The sequence below is a fragment of the Castanea sativa genome, chromosome 10 (assembly GCF_040712315.1).
Source record: "Castanea sativa cultivar Marrone di Chiusa Pesio chromosome 10, ASM4071231v1".
Classification (NCBI taxonomy): domain Eukaryota; kingdom Viridiplantae; phylum Streptophyta; class Magnoliopsida; order Fagales; family Fagaceae; genus Castanea; species Castanea sativa.
Genome location: NC_134022.1, coordinates 3,932,013 through 3,945,969, shown reverse-complemented (window position 1 = coordinate 3,945,969; position 13,957 = coordinate 3,932,013). Strand labels below are relative to the sequence as shown.

General features: G+C 36.2%; 1 protein-coding gene across 1 annotated transcript; it reads left to right on the top strand.

Moving 5' to 3' along the window:
• The first annotated feature begins 918 nt into the window (after window positions 1-918).
• On the top strand, window positions 919-10,709 carry LOC142613378 (conserved oligomeric Golgi complex subunit 6). The gene is made up of 9 exons (XM_075785710.1): window positions 919-1,475; window positions 2,747-2,854; window positions 3,600-3,667; window positions 7,876-7,999; window positions 8,099-8,245; window positions 8,342-8,605; window positions 8,682-8,966; window positions 9,510-9,656; window positions 9,982-10,709. Exons 1-9 carry the CDS (start codon window positions 1,050-1,052, stop codon window positions 10,495-10,497), a joined length of 2,085 nt encoding a protein of 694 aa, XP_075641825.1. The 5' UTR covers window positions 919-1,049; the 3' UTR covers window positions 10,498-10,709.
• Window positions 10,710-13,957: the final 3,248 nt, after the last annotated feature.

Sequence of the window (13,957 nt, the reverse complement as noted above, 5' to 3'; positions counted from 1 at the left end):
TGCAAACCTATTTCCTTGGAGACGGACATTACATGGATAAAAAAAATTCAGCCGACTGAAATCAACTTTGCATCTTTGGAGAATATATCCCATAAACTTAATCTAGAAAAAGAAAAATATTCATTAAGCTACTATCTTTTTTGGACGGTCGTTGACTATATAACAAAAAAAAATAAAAAAGCTTCTTTTTTTTTTTTTAGAAAAAAAATATAGGATAAATTGCAAATTTCATCCCTAGAGTTTTAGGGTGTTTGGATTTTATACCATGAAGTTTTAGAATTTAAATTTTACTCCTAAAGTTTAAGGTGATTAGATTTTACACCCTGATATTTCAAAATTTAGATTTTATCTCCTAAAGTTTGAGAATGTTTGGATTTTACACTCAAACCATGAAACTTTAGGGTATAAAATCCAAACACCCCCAAAGTTTAGAGAGTAAAATCCAAATACCCCTAAAATATAGAGGTAAAATTCAAATTCTGAAACGTCAGTGTATAAACTCCAAACACCCCCAAATATCAAAAGATAAAATTCAAGTTCTGAAATTTCTAAATGTAAAATCTAATTACCCCAAACTTTAGAAGTATAATTTGCAATGTACCCAAATATATGTATATACATGTGTGTGTGTAAATTAAGTTACAAATCTTATGTAGAAAAAGTTACATATTAATATGTCATTCTTTAAAAATAACTATAATATTGAAGAAGAAAAAAAAATCAAGTTGAAAAGAGCACCTCAAATTTAGGAAATTCTTATGATTTTTGAAACCTAAATTATAGAAAGGAAAAAGAAAACGTTAGGTTTGGAAACTTGTAATATAGGGTCCAGCCCATACCAAACCACATTGGGCTGGGCTTTAGGGAGAGACTCACTCCTCTAAGAGACTCACTCCTCTAACTCTTCATCACTCTTCATTTCCATTTCCAACAAACAGATTTGAGAAAATCGAAACAACAATTTCATTCAGACATTTTCGCAAACACTTGGTACGCACTCACTCAAACTCTCTCTCGATCTCGATCTCGATCTCGAGAGAGATCGGAAAATGGGAAGCAGCACGGTGGGACTAGCGCCAGGACTGTCAAGAAAGCTGAAGAAGGTATTAGAATGCCGAACGGACTCGCCGGATCTCTTATCTTCCCTCAACACACTATCATCGTTCTACACCGAAAACACTCCTCAGTCTCGCCGCAACCTCAGGTACACTATCGAGACGCGCGCTCTCGACATCAACCGCGAGTTCCTCCGCGCCTCCGATCCTGCTCAGCGCGCCTTGGATCGCGTGGAGGAGCAGGTCAATGCGCTCTCCGATTGCTGCGACAGGATCGCCAAAGCATTGGACAGTTGCAGCGCTAAAACTGGAGACATCATCAGTACTACTGAGAGATTGAAGCAGGAGCTTGAAATCACTACCCAACGGCAAGAGATTGTTTCGTGCTTTCTTCGCGATTATCAGCTCTCTAACGACGAGGTTTGTTCTTCTAAAGTTTCTTGTCCTCCAATAAGAGATCTAGATTTACTTTTTTTCTTACTTTCTTTGAGTATGATTTTGGATAGAATAGAATGGAAGAAACGAATATTGCATTCATAGTGGACCTCAAATGCCATAACTATGCAAATGATCTCGAAATATAGTAACTCAAGAACATGATTGAATTTTTTATTTAATTTGTTGACCCAATTGCTTTACAAGTTATGCCTGTTGGGAAAAGATGTTTTGAATGTGAATTAATTAGGGAATCACATAGAAAGTTGGGAGCCCTTTTCTTTTTTATACAAGATAGAAATTTTACTCTAGCCTAAGTGTATATATGTGTGAAACTTCCTTTGAAGCCTTGAATCCCGGCACTTGTCCCCTACACTCCACAAGCACTTATGGAGTAACCATTGCATTAAGGATATGCAGCGGTGTTGGGAGCTCATTTCTAAATTCATTAGAACAGGGCTGTTTAAAAATTTGGAAGTTTCAGGAACAATTGAAGAATAATGACTTGTATTGTCATTTGCGAATGCATTATAATAGACACTTGAGTTGATGTTTTGAAAAATAGTGTTCAATTTTTGGTTTTAGGCTTATGCATGGTTCAATTCAAACAAGAATTTCATGTAACTCTATAAGCTTTTGTGTTTGGGAACCCCCCATAGAATTCATCATTTTCTGTACACTAGAGTTGATAAGTTTGCAATTGGTATTAAGGTTAAAGATGGCATTTTCCATTTGCAATCTAATAATTGTTGTTAAGGTTATGGAAAGAACTTTGGGACCAAGGCTTTGTTGTTGTTGACTTTTTCCTTCATTTCTTTCAAGTTTCAATTCAATATTTCTATCTAATTATTCCATTACATTTCAATTAACGAAACAAAGTAAGAATATGGATTCTGATAGAATAAAACAAAGGAAAAGAATACATGTGATTGACATTGACGAATCTATTGATGATCCCTAGCTAACCCCAAAAAAAAAAAGGGACTCGGCTATGTTATTGCTGATTTTTTGCTTCCTTTATGTCAAATTTCAATTCAATCTGTCTGTCTAATTATTCCATTACATTTCAATAAACGAGGTAATAAAGGGTATGGCTTGAGATAGAATTAAACAAAGGAAATAATACATGTGGCCTACTCTGACTAATATGTTAACTATGTTGACTATCCATAGCCGTTCCTAAAAAAAATTGGGATTAAGGTTTTGTTGTTGTTGTTGACTTGTCTATCTAATTCTTGCTTTTAATGCTTGGTTAGATAAATGCACTGAGGGATGAAGACCTCAATGAGAATTTTTTCAAGGCACTCTCCCATGTTCAAGAAATTCATGCCAACTGCAAATTACTGCTTAGGACACATCACCAGGTATTTCTTGTTCCTGAGATGAACATGTATGACAACCGTTTCATGTGCGCATTAGTTGTAATGCTTTCTTGTTCTTAATGTATCTGCTCATGTCTACAAATGGTTTATGGTCTTGATTTTTTCAGCTTAAGTTGTCCATAACCATAATAAGACTGGTAATTTAGTGCTATGAAGAATTGACTTCAGATATTACTGTTGCGAGATAATTTTTTTGGTTGATAATTCAATAGTTACAATAATGAGGGTGGGGGATAATTCGAACCTGGTTCTCCTAATAAAGGAGAGCAACAAACGTCAGTAAGCTACAAGGCTCTTGGCACTATTGCTAGATAGTAGATAAATCTGAATGCCTGGGGGGGGGGGGATAATTCGAACCTGGTTCTCCTAATAAAGTAGAGCAGGAAATGTCAGTAAGCTACAAGGCTCTTGGCACTATTGCTAGATAGCAGATTGATCTGAATGCCTCCAAGCAAAAGGGCTACAACCCAAGTACTTGTGGAGTAGACAAGAGAGTACTAGCCTAGATGGATCTGAATGCCAGGAGATTTAGTATTTATGTTGTTGGTTAATTTCTGATTTATTGTCCCTCTGTTGTCTGATTCACTCTTTTTTTTAACTTGTCAGAGGTTAAATTTCTTTTTTTGTTTCCATGCTTTTGGATGAGAGAGTAGCTTTCTTTTTTTCCTGCTTTTGAATCAGCTTAAATATATTGATAATTACCATTCACATGAGGAACTATTCACAGCGTGCTGGCTTGGAGCTCATGGATATGATGGCTGTGTACCAAGAAGGAGCATATGAGCGCTTGTGCAGGTGAAGCTTCTCTGAAACACACACACACACACATATTTCTTATATAAAAAAACATGTATATACTTTTTTATAAATTTTTTACTTCTGCACTTCCAAGTTGTGGAATGAGGTAAATTGGATCTGATTCTTTTTTGATAACATTAGATCTCTAGTTCATGGAACAAAGTGAATGTATTATATTTATGGTCAGTGGTTCATAATCAAGTTGATATTCTCTCTTTTATGGACAACCACTGAAACATAGATTTCTTTCACCAATTGGAGCTTTTTTCTAGCTGGCTGCACCTTTTTCTGCCTAGTTTCTTCAAATGTATTACTTGGCTTTTTGATTTTCATTTTAGTTTTCTTTGGTGGAAATGTGGAATATTCTTTCTTGGTGCTTTTCTTTTTTGGTTTAAGGTTCTTTGCTTGGGTGCATTAAATGTGTGATATACTCTACTCAGAAATGTCAAGGAATAGTTACATTTTGCACAATCATTCTCTTGAAAACCATGTAGATTTAATTATTATTGCCATTGGGTTTGACCGTTAGGAACCTAATCCATCTAAACAAAGACTGAATCTTCTCTATCAGTTAAGTGGATCATTGCTAGCAGAAACTGCCCTTGATCTACATGGAAGAGTTTTGAAGTTTGAGGACACGATCTAGACCCTCCTTTGTTTGAATATGAATTTAACCCATTCAAGTTGGTTGGAAAGACTCAAGATTGGTTTTCATTGTTGATTTGTTATTGTTCAACAAAAATGAAAATTTGAGTCTGCCCCATGAGGAATTCAGGCCAGGCGCGCAGCTCAAACTTATTCTGGGTAGAAGAAATGGGAATGCACTACGCACCATGTGGAGGAGATCCCAAATCACCAGGACTAGTGGGTTATAGAATCTTGGGACATTAGAGGCTTAGGAAACTGAAGAAAATGAGAAGGATAGTAGGTCAGATTTGCTATTATTGCTTGAAATTTGAGTCGGCAACCCATAGTTCATCCCTACTTATAGTAACTTCATGATGAAAGGTATCATCTAGAATATCCGGAGTATGTCAAGATCTGAATCTTAACTAAAAAAAAAAAAATCTGAATCTCATATAAAGCAATTGAGAGCAACTGCGTGAATTTGATCCACTTATATTAAGAGAGATGACCAAGGAAAAAGGCTCCATGCTCTCCAAGTTGTTGATCATAGCATGCTTGGCTGCTAGCTGGTGCTTCATTTCATATACTGAAAATGCTCTCTCTTTCTTAGCCCCCCTTCCCCCACTTCTTTGTATGGTAAGCGTAACTCTGGTTGTGTGGCTTTCTCTTATGGGGGTTTATTTTCTCTGACTTGACTTAGGGTTTCATTGTTGATCTGTCGTTTTTCCCTTTGTTATCAATAACAGTTCCAGTTATATGCTTTTTCTTCTTGTGTCCTTTGTATGATTGGATGGCTATGATGGGTGGTTCTTCCTTCTCTTTTGTTGTAGAGTTTTTAGATTTATGTACCTTCTGTTGAGTGTTGTCCTTTCTTAGTACACTGCCTGTGTACATGGAGGCAGGCATTTTTTTTTTTTTTTTCCTGTTCTTTTCAATAAAGTTTTCATTACTATTATTATTATTTTTAAAAAGTTCCAGTTATATGCTTTGTTTCTCTTTGACCCTAAGGTATTCTAAAAAATGATTGGATTAAATTAAAGCTCTTTCTCTTGCTTTGCATATGATTTTTTTGGTCTGACTGTGACAGTAATGTTTCTGGTTGTCTATAGTCAACACCTAGGGTTGGCTAGAGTCAACACCAAAGCATTGGGCAAATTTAAAATTTTAAAGAAACTTTATTAATATAGCAGATTGTCCCCATAGGTGTACAATTATTTGCTTATATGAACTACTAGGAATAAACCCTAAATCTAATTGACTTAGAAAATCCAAATTGTTGAATTAAAAATTCCCTTGAATCTAGGACATTTAAATAAACTAGAAATAACCCAATTAACTAATAATACCTAAATTAAAAATCTAGAGGACCAAAAAAATGCAATTGATTTCTAAAATTAAAAAAGTCTAAAGTAAAATAAAAGTTTCTTTGCGCTTCCAACATCCCTTGGTTGGAGACAACTCGTACTCGAGTTTTAAGGATAAGAATTATTGCTTTGGATACATGCACCAACTCTTGAATCATCTTTGGTAGCACTAAAAAAAAGAAAAAAAAAAGAAGCTTTTTGTTCTACCTTACCGTTGAGCTTGTCTGGAATGACAAAATCAATGGGTGGAATCATCATTGTAAATGTTATTGATTGTATCTTGATCCTCAGGAAACTTTACTATATCAAATTTTCCTGCTTCATCAAGCATGCACCATAGAGGGTTTATCAGAAAAAAATACATTTGCAACATGTGCACTCACTAATTCTTTACTCTCTTGCTGAAATTTTCTCTTCACCATGTAGTGGGAAATCTTCATTGTTATATATAAGCATCATACTTGACTCTCCAATAGGCTGTATTAAGTCTACTATACTTTGTTCAGGTATTTCAACTTGTTGATCAGACGTTGCATTATGTTCTTTTTGTGCTATAGCAAGGTTTGTTACTTCCATTTCAACACAAATTGGTGTCTCAACGTTATTTCCTCCCATGTGTGAACCTTTACTTTCGAGATTATTGGGTAGTTTTTGGATGGAAGCCATTATTTTGTCTAATTGGGTATTTTGCCTTGCAGTTTCTTGGTTTAGGTCTTGGATGGTTTTCAAGAGAGTTGCTAGTTTCTGTTCCTTGATATACTAATCTAAACTGGTTGTGTTGGGTTGGTCTGACGTGAACTTGTTTGGGCTCAGTTGAAGGGGATTATTTTTAATAGTAAGGGTTGAAGGGACTGTGGATTCTTTGATGGTTCTGGTTGTGATCTTTAGAAAACTGGGTGCAGGCCCTGAACTCTAGAAGACTGATTGAGGTGTGCTTAGAAAAATGGGTTGAGGGGCTTGGTGGTAGTGGCGAATCAGCCTCCTCAGTGGGTTGCATCGAAGTAATGTCTTTTTAGGCTGAAGACCCATATAAAATTTGATCGAGGCTGCCCATTAATATGAGCTGTAGGATCAAGGAACCAAGCTTGAGCTTTGATGGTTGTCGAAGAGTTTGTGTCATGGGCTCATGGGTTGGGTCTTGTTGTGATGGGTGGTGATTGGATCTGGATGTTGCATGAGTGATGGCAATACTGCTCTCTCTCTCTTATTCTTCTTCTTTTTAATTCCTTTTTCTTTAGAGTTGTAATGTTAAGGTGCTGATTAAGTTGTCTGTCATCGTTCAAGGTTGGGGACGATGATGTGGAGAGGATGGTGGTGACTACACTGGACACAAAGGAGCCGTTTAGGTGATGCCGGTGCGATGTTGAGGAAGCATACATGATGGATGAAGGGTTTTGGGTGACCCAGATTTGGTAGATGTCTTTGGGTGTTGATGGTGGGGGTTGAATAACTGGACTTTGTTAGCATGACTTGTGATTTGGTGGTAAAATGGCTTCCGATCAATGGAGGCTTCTTCTTTTTTATGTGGGGTGGGGGGGGGGGGGGGGGTGTTGGTACAAGTTCTGGGTTTGATTTCAATGTTTAGAATGCCGTTGAGATTTGGATGTGGGTGGGTATAGTTGACCGAATAGGGTCGCAATGATTGAACGCTTGGCTGGAGTTTTGGTGGTGCTGCTCGGGTAATAGTGGTTGTGGCCCATCAAAGTTTGCTCTAAAATTGATGTAGAACAATGATCTCTAAGACCAAAACTTGACACGGGACAAATACTAAAAGAAAATTGCAATAAAGAAACAAAGAAGAAAAGGTAAAAAGTAAAAACCTAGGAATCAGCACCTAAGGTTGGCTGGAGTCAACATCACACCATTAGGAAAATTCTAAATGAATTTTTTTTCAAGCAAACTGTCTCCATGGAAGTACACTAGTGTGCTTATATAGACTTGTAGGATTAAATCCTAATCATAATTTGGTTAAGAAAACCAAATTACTGAATTACAAAAATAGCCTTGACTCTAGGAAATTTAAATAAACTATGAATGACCTAATTAACTAATAATGCCTAAAATAAAAATCCAAATCCAATGGACCAAAAAAATAAAATTGACTTGTAAAATTAAACAAGACTAAATTATAATAAAATTTTCTTTGCACTTCTGCATGAAGTGATTGGAATGATTTAATCATACATATATATATCTCTTATACCTTTTTTATAGGTGGCTTCAGGGAGAGTGTAGGAAATTAGGCGACACTGATAATCCTGAAGTTAGTGAGCTTTTGAAGACAGCAGTTCGCTGCCTCAAGGAGCGGCCTGTCCTTTTTAAGTATTGTGCAGAAGAGGTGATTCTTTGGATAGCTTGCTGATCAGTAACTCAAAAACATGACATACATGGGTTTTCTAGCAGCTTGTCATAAAATGTGTATTCATTATTTTTACAGGTGGCAAATATGAGGCATAATGCATTGTTTAGAAGATTTATAAGTGCACTTACGCGTGGAGGACCTGGTGGATTGCCTCGGCCTATTGAAGTGCATGCTCATGATCCCTTACGATATGTGGGGGACATGCTAGGTTGGCTACATCAGGTGTGATATTAATGCCATCTGATTTTTGGTTCTGGCCTATTCTAATGGCGCCTCTAAAAAAAAGTTGTTAATTGTGTTTTATTGCTTTCTATGCAGGCCTTAGCATCTGAACGAGAACTTGTTCTTGCGTTACTAGATCCCGATGCTGTGGTAGATACTGGACCAACTGCAAAGAGATTTTCTACGAGCCTGGAGAGCGATTCTGGGAAGACAGAGTCTGACATGACATTTGTTCTGGATAGAATTTTTGAAGGAGTTTGCCGGCCATTTAAAGTGAGAGTTGAACAAGTTTTACAGTCCCAACCTAGTCTTATAATTTCCTATAAACTCAGTAATACCCTGGAGTTCTACAGCTACACTGTGAGTTGAGCTCTTTTCTTTTATTGATATACTAATTGTCTCAGATGCCTTGTTATAACTATGTATTTGTGTCTAGATTTCAGATTTACTTGGGAGAGAAACAGCTCTCTGTAATACTCTTTGGGCACTGAAGGATGCTGCTCAGAAAACTTCTTTTGATATTCTGAAAACTCGAGGAGAAAAGCTTTTACGGTATCCCCCCCTTGTTGCTGTTGATCTTTCCCCTCCACCAGCAGTGAGAGAAGGGGTCTCCGTGCTTCTTGAAATAATTGAGACCCATAACAGTGTGATGGTAACAGCTTCAGGGAAGAAGCCTGATTTTGGTCCAGTGATATCTGCTTTACTTGATCCTATTATTCAGGTGTGTTTTCCATATTTTCTGGTAAACGCCATATGCTTGCTAATTTGCATGATGCTTTAACAAATTTGCAGAATTTTTTCTGTGTACTTGGTGTTTTTCTAAAATGTCATCTTATATAGAGAACATTTTAAATGTTCAGGAGCTTGTCATTGTAGCATAGTATAATGCTGCAAAAAAGTGCTGCCTGTAAGTAGCAGAGCTCACTCAAGGTTCATGTTTGCATGCTAAGACTTGTGAGCCAAACTTTTGGAGTAAACCTGTTTGATCATGTCATCGTAATGCAAATGATGCAATGAGAACTTTCTTTTCTTATAACTTCATATAAAATTGTATTCTGGATTTGATTCAAGTTGAACTAAGTTGCTCAGTTGTACAAAAACTGGTCTGATTATGTAAAATAAGCTGAAGTACTACATATGTTTATTAGTTCTTCAATCTTCACTTATTTGTTTTATCACTTCAGTTCAAAACTTTAGAACCATTATTATCTCTTTGGTATATGCAATATTAAAACTGAAAATTTTAACTTCGCATTCACTGCAGATGTGTGAGCAAGCAGCAGAGGCCCACAAATCCAAAGGTGCTGGTTTCTCATCAAGAAGAAGTAGAATGAATTCTGACCCAGGACAAATAAGTAAATCATCAGTTGATGCTCTCCTATCAAGCAGCAGCTCTGTTCCATCCTCCCAGGTTTGTGCTTGTCTTGATGGTGCTTGTGTCCTCTCTGTGTTTCTGCTTGCTAGATTTCAAAATGTTCCCATGCCAATACTAAGATGTTCTTAACTCTCCTAGTGTTGTAAATTGTATTTGTTTATGGATGGAATGATGGTGCATGTTATTTTTTGAATAAACATGCATTGCTTTTCTATCCACAAAGTGATTTTATGTATGTATCCTGGTTGACAAAACTTTTTTGTTTGCGTGTCCAAAATAATATGATGTAATAAATTGATCTTGTTTGAAGTTTTCCTTGTTGCTTCTTTCTTAAAATTCCTGATACCATGTATTTGAGCAGAATAATGAAACTCCTTCCAAGATCTTCCTCATCAACTGCTTGAGTGCCATCCAACAACCATTATATGGACATGAGGTTGCAGCTGAATATGTAAAGAACCTGGGAGCAATGATAGATAATCACATGCGTGTCCTTGTGGAAAAGGAAGTTGAGGCCATCCTAAGAAGGTGTGGCTTGTCACAAAAGATGCTTCACTTCCATAACTCACTCAACAAGGAGGCTGGCAATACAAGGGCCCCATTAGCAGAGTTGGAGGACACAGCTCCAGCCTCTCTTTCAGAGTGCTTGAAGGCTTTCTTTGGGCTTGTTTTGGCAAGTGAGAGTTCTCTGCCGGAATTTGAGCAAATGCAGGTTCCAAAGCTGCGTTCAGAAGCTTGTATCCAGGTTGCTAAATCACTTGCTGAAGCTTATGAGCTTATGTACAAGGCAATCATGGATCCTGCAAATGGCTATCCAGACCCCAACTCATTGGCAAGGCACCCTCCAGATCAGATAAGGACCATTTTAGGAATATGAAGCTTTATAAAAGTGCAATTTTTTGTTATGTAATTCTTTTTTGTTTCTTTTTGTTTTCACATTATAAAAAATGTGTTTTTCTTTGTATTATAACTAGATTGATGCTACTATTTTCTTCAACATGATAGTTTTATTGTTGATACGACCGTATTAATATTCTTTATTTGTAGTTTACATAATTAATAAATGGGTCATTTATATGTTTTAATAAATGGGATTGATGGATGTCTAGTTAGATGTTGCTGGTATAAATTTCAGTAGATGGATAATAAGGTGTTTTTGGTACATGTTGGGTATGTATTCATTTTCACTTTTCATTTGCTGTACTCATTTTCTCTTTCTCAAATCTTGTACTTACTTTCTATTCCCAACTCATTTTATGTTTGGCACAAATTTCCGATGGATTTGAAATTCATTTCCATTTGGTCGCTCCAGTTCTCTTAAGCAGATTCTCCAGCTGAACATCCGTAATGCACACAAAAAAATAGATGGTCCAATTAACGTTTGTGCGGGGGTGGGGGTGGAAAGAAAAACAAGCGTAACTCAAATGTCAGTTTTTATTAGTAGAAATTGCTCGTATACAAATGGATCAGGTAAAGGCTATTGGTTCTCTTTCAGACGGAACTCGTAACTCAAATGTCAGTACTACATTGTTACTGTGTTTTAGCAGGGATTACTTGGTGCATCAAATGTATTGTCTTACTTTCACATATTTGTAGTGTCCATTTTTATATGAGAGGTGTAGAATACTGGGTGCGGCGAATAATTTCAGTGTTTTAAGCAAGCATAAAGTTAGTTCCAGAGAGGTATGCAGGTGAAAATGGCCAAATATCACCATTTTCAGAAATTTGTGGCAATTAAGCACTGTTTCGGAACTAAATGGGAATCTACCATTTTTTAGGTACTCGAGCTCACTAAACTCGAGCTCTAAACGGTACTCAAGTTCCTTGTTTCCTTCCACCGTGGCGCTGCTAACCTAGAATTTGTGCAATTAAAAAATAATAATGTGGTACTTGAGCTTGGTAAACTCGAGTTCCATGGAACACAATACTCGAGCATGTCGGGCTCGATTATGTTTATTTTTATGTTTATGTTAATTTTTTTTCTATGGTACTCGAGCTTGGTGAGCTTGAGTTACTTGTAATATGGAACTCGAATTTGCTAAGCTCGAGTTCCTTATAACTTTTTTTTTTTTGTTTGTATAATCGACAAATAGATATAAACATAAAAATAAGTAGTTTTTTATGTTTTTATTTATTTAAATAGAAGCATTGTAAAATATAGAGATTTTAATTTCAAAATATGAATTTTTAGGCCACTCATATCCCTTGTTCATTCATTTTTAACACACTCATGCGTCTGAGGTTTTGTTAGGCTAGGACTCGACAGTGAGGAGAACAGGGTCATTATTGGCAAGTGGGGGCATTTTATATAATATAGGCCAATATGTGGCTACATGTTTGACAGGACTAATTTTACTGGTAATTAAAGCATGGACTTACTCCTCTTGTATGTGTAACATTTAGATTAAACTCTTCGTTTTGTGCACTGAATTAACTCACTTGCTTAAATTTTAATTTGAATTGTAATTGAATTTTCTCTCAAGTTTTAATTAATGCAGAAAAATAGATTCGATTATTGTAAAATTCAAACATGAAAAATCATTCAGATTTGGCTTTTAAATTTAGAAAACACAATTTCATTAGGTGTTTTATGATAAAACAATAAACAATTTGAGAATTTTCTTTTACATGTTCTAATTTCTCATTGTAATCCCCAATATTTTAACCAATTTGACCATAATGCTTTTGAGAAGTTAGAAATTGATGAGTGTGTTAAAAATGAATGAACAAGGGGTATGAGTGGCCTAATAATTCATATTTTGAAATTGAAATCTCTATATTTTACAATACTTCTATTTAAATAAATAAAAACATAAAAAAAAAACTACTTATTTTTATATTTATGTTTATTTGTTGATTATCCAAAAAAAAAAAGTTATGAGGAACTCGAGCTTAGCAACTCGAGTTCCATATTACAAGGAACTCGAGCTCACCAAGCTCGAGTACCGTAGAAAAAAAAAATTAATATAAACATAAAAATAAAATACTCGAGCCTGGTATGCTCGAGTATTGTGTTGCATGGAACTCGAGTTTACCAAGATTGAGTACCACATTCGAGTATTGTGTTGCATGGAACTCGAGTTTACCAAGCTCGAGTACCATATTTTTTTTTTTAATTGCACAAATTTTAGGTCAGCAATGCCACGGTGGAATGAAATTAGGAACTCAAGTTTACTAAAATCGAGTACCATTTAGAACTCGAGTTTAGTGAGCTTAAGTACCTAAAAAGTGGTAGATTCCCATTTAGTTCCAAAACGGCGCTTAATTGCTACAAATTTCTAAAAATTGTGGTATTTGGCCATTTTCACCAAGGTATGCTTGCTTATTATTGATTTGAGTATGCATCATATGGCAGTGTTTTTATTGTGAGGTCGAGTCATATAAATTATTGCTACAGTATTGTAGTGTATGGGTTCTACAAGTTGTAAGTATTACACGAGCCTTGTTCATGTGGGTGAGGTAGTTGTAGTATTGGAACCAAGGGTGTCCAGACCCAATTGGAGCCCCAAAAACTGACCAAACCGTCCGACGTTGACCTGATTCCGGCCTGAATCGAAACTCCAATCAATCAACAGCAGGTAATCAATTCCAAGAACTAATGCGGGCGGGTCGAGTGGTGGGTTTGCTTCCCCAAAACCTAAGCAAGCCAAACCCGACTAGAGCTATATAAGAAATCTAGCCAAATCTAGCAAAATCAAGCTAGATCTAGCGAGATCTCAACTAGATCTAGTGGATAAAATTCAACCAAATCCCAGCAATTTTTAGCAAAATTTGTAGTTTTTGGCAAAAATTTTGTAGATTTTGGCGGAAAAAAATGCAGTTTCTAGCAACGCTTTGTAGTTTCTGGCAATTTTTTGCATATTCTGGCAACCAACTGGCCCCCACCCGAACTCGAAACCGACTTGACCAATTGATGCGGTCAGTTTCGGGTTCCTCCACCCTCCACCCGATGCCGGCGGGTCGAGTCCAAGTTGGGTCCAAAACTGACCTGCAAATAGACCTAACTGGAATAGGTTAACCATGATATTTTATTGGGAAAAATACACAAAATCCCCTTGTGATTTCTTCATAAAACATGAAACCTATTGAAGTTAAGTTTCAAGTGTAATACTTAATCCCGCGGTGTTATTTTATGTATGAACTATTAATTGTATTACACCTAATCCTCTTGGGTAGTGTAGTACAAAACCTCCCCATGTGATATTGTTTTATGTGAAAATGGAATATATATGAACATATGTCACCGTACGTGAAACTTGTTGTATATTTTAATGGATGTTTTAATGTTTCACGCATTGTTTATTTTAATGGATGTTTTAATGGTTCACGCAATGTTT

Coding starts and splice junctions, on each gene's coding strand:
- LOC142613378 (XM_075785710.1), top strand. CDS start 1,050: ATGGGAAGCAGCACGGTGGGACTAGCGCCAGGACTGTCAAGAAAGCTG. Junction 2,855..3,599: donor TGCTTAGGACACATCACCAG/GTATTTCTTGTT, acceptor AACTATTCACAG/CGTGCTGGCTTGGAGCTCAT. Junction 8,000..8,098: donor TTAAGTATTGTGCAGAAGAG/GTGATTCTTTGG, acceptor TTATTTTTACAG/GTGGCAAATATGAGGCATAA.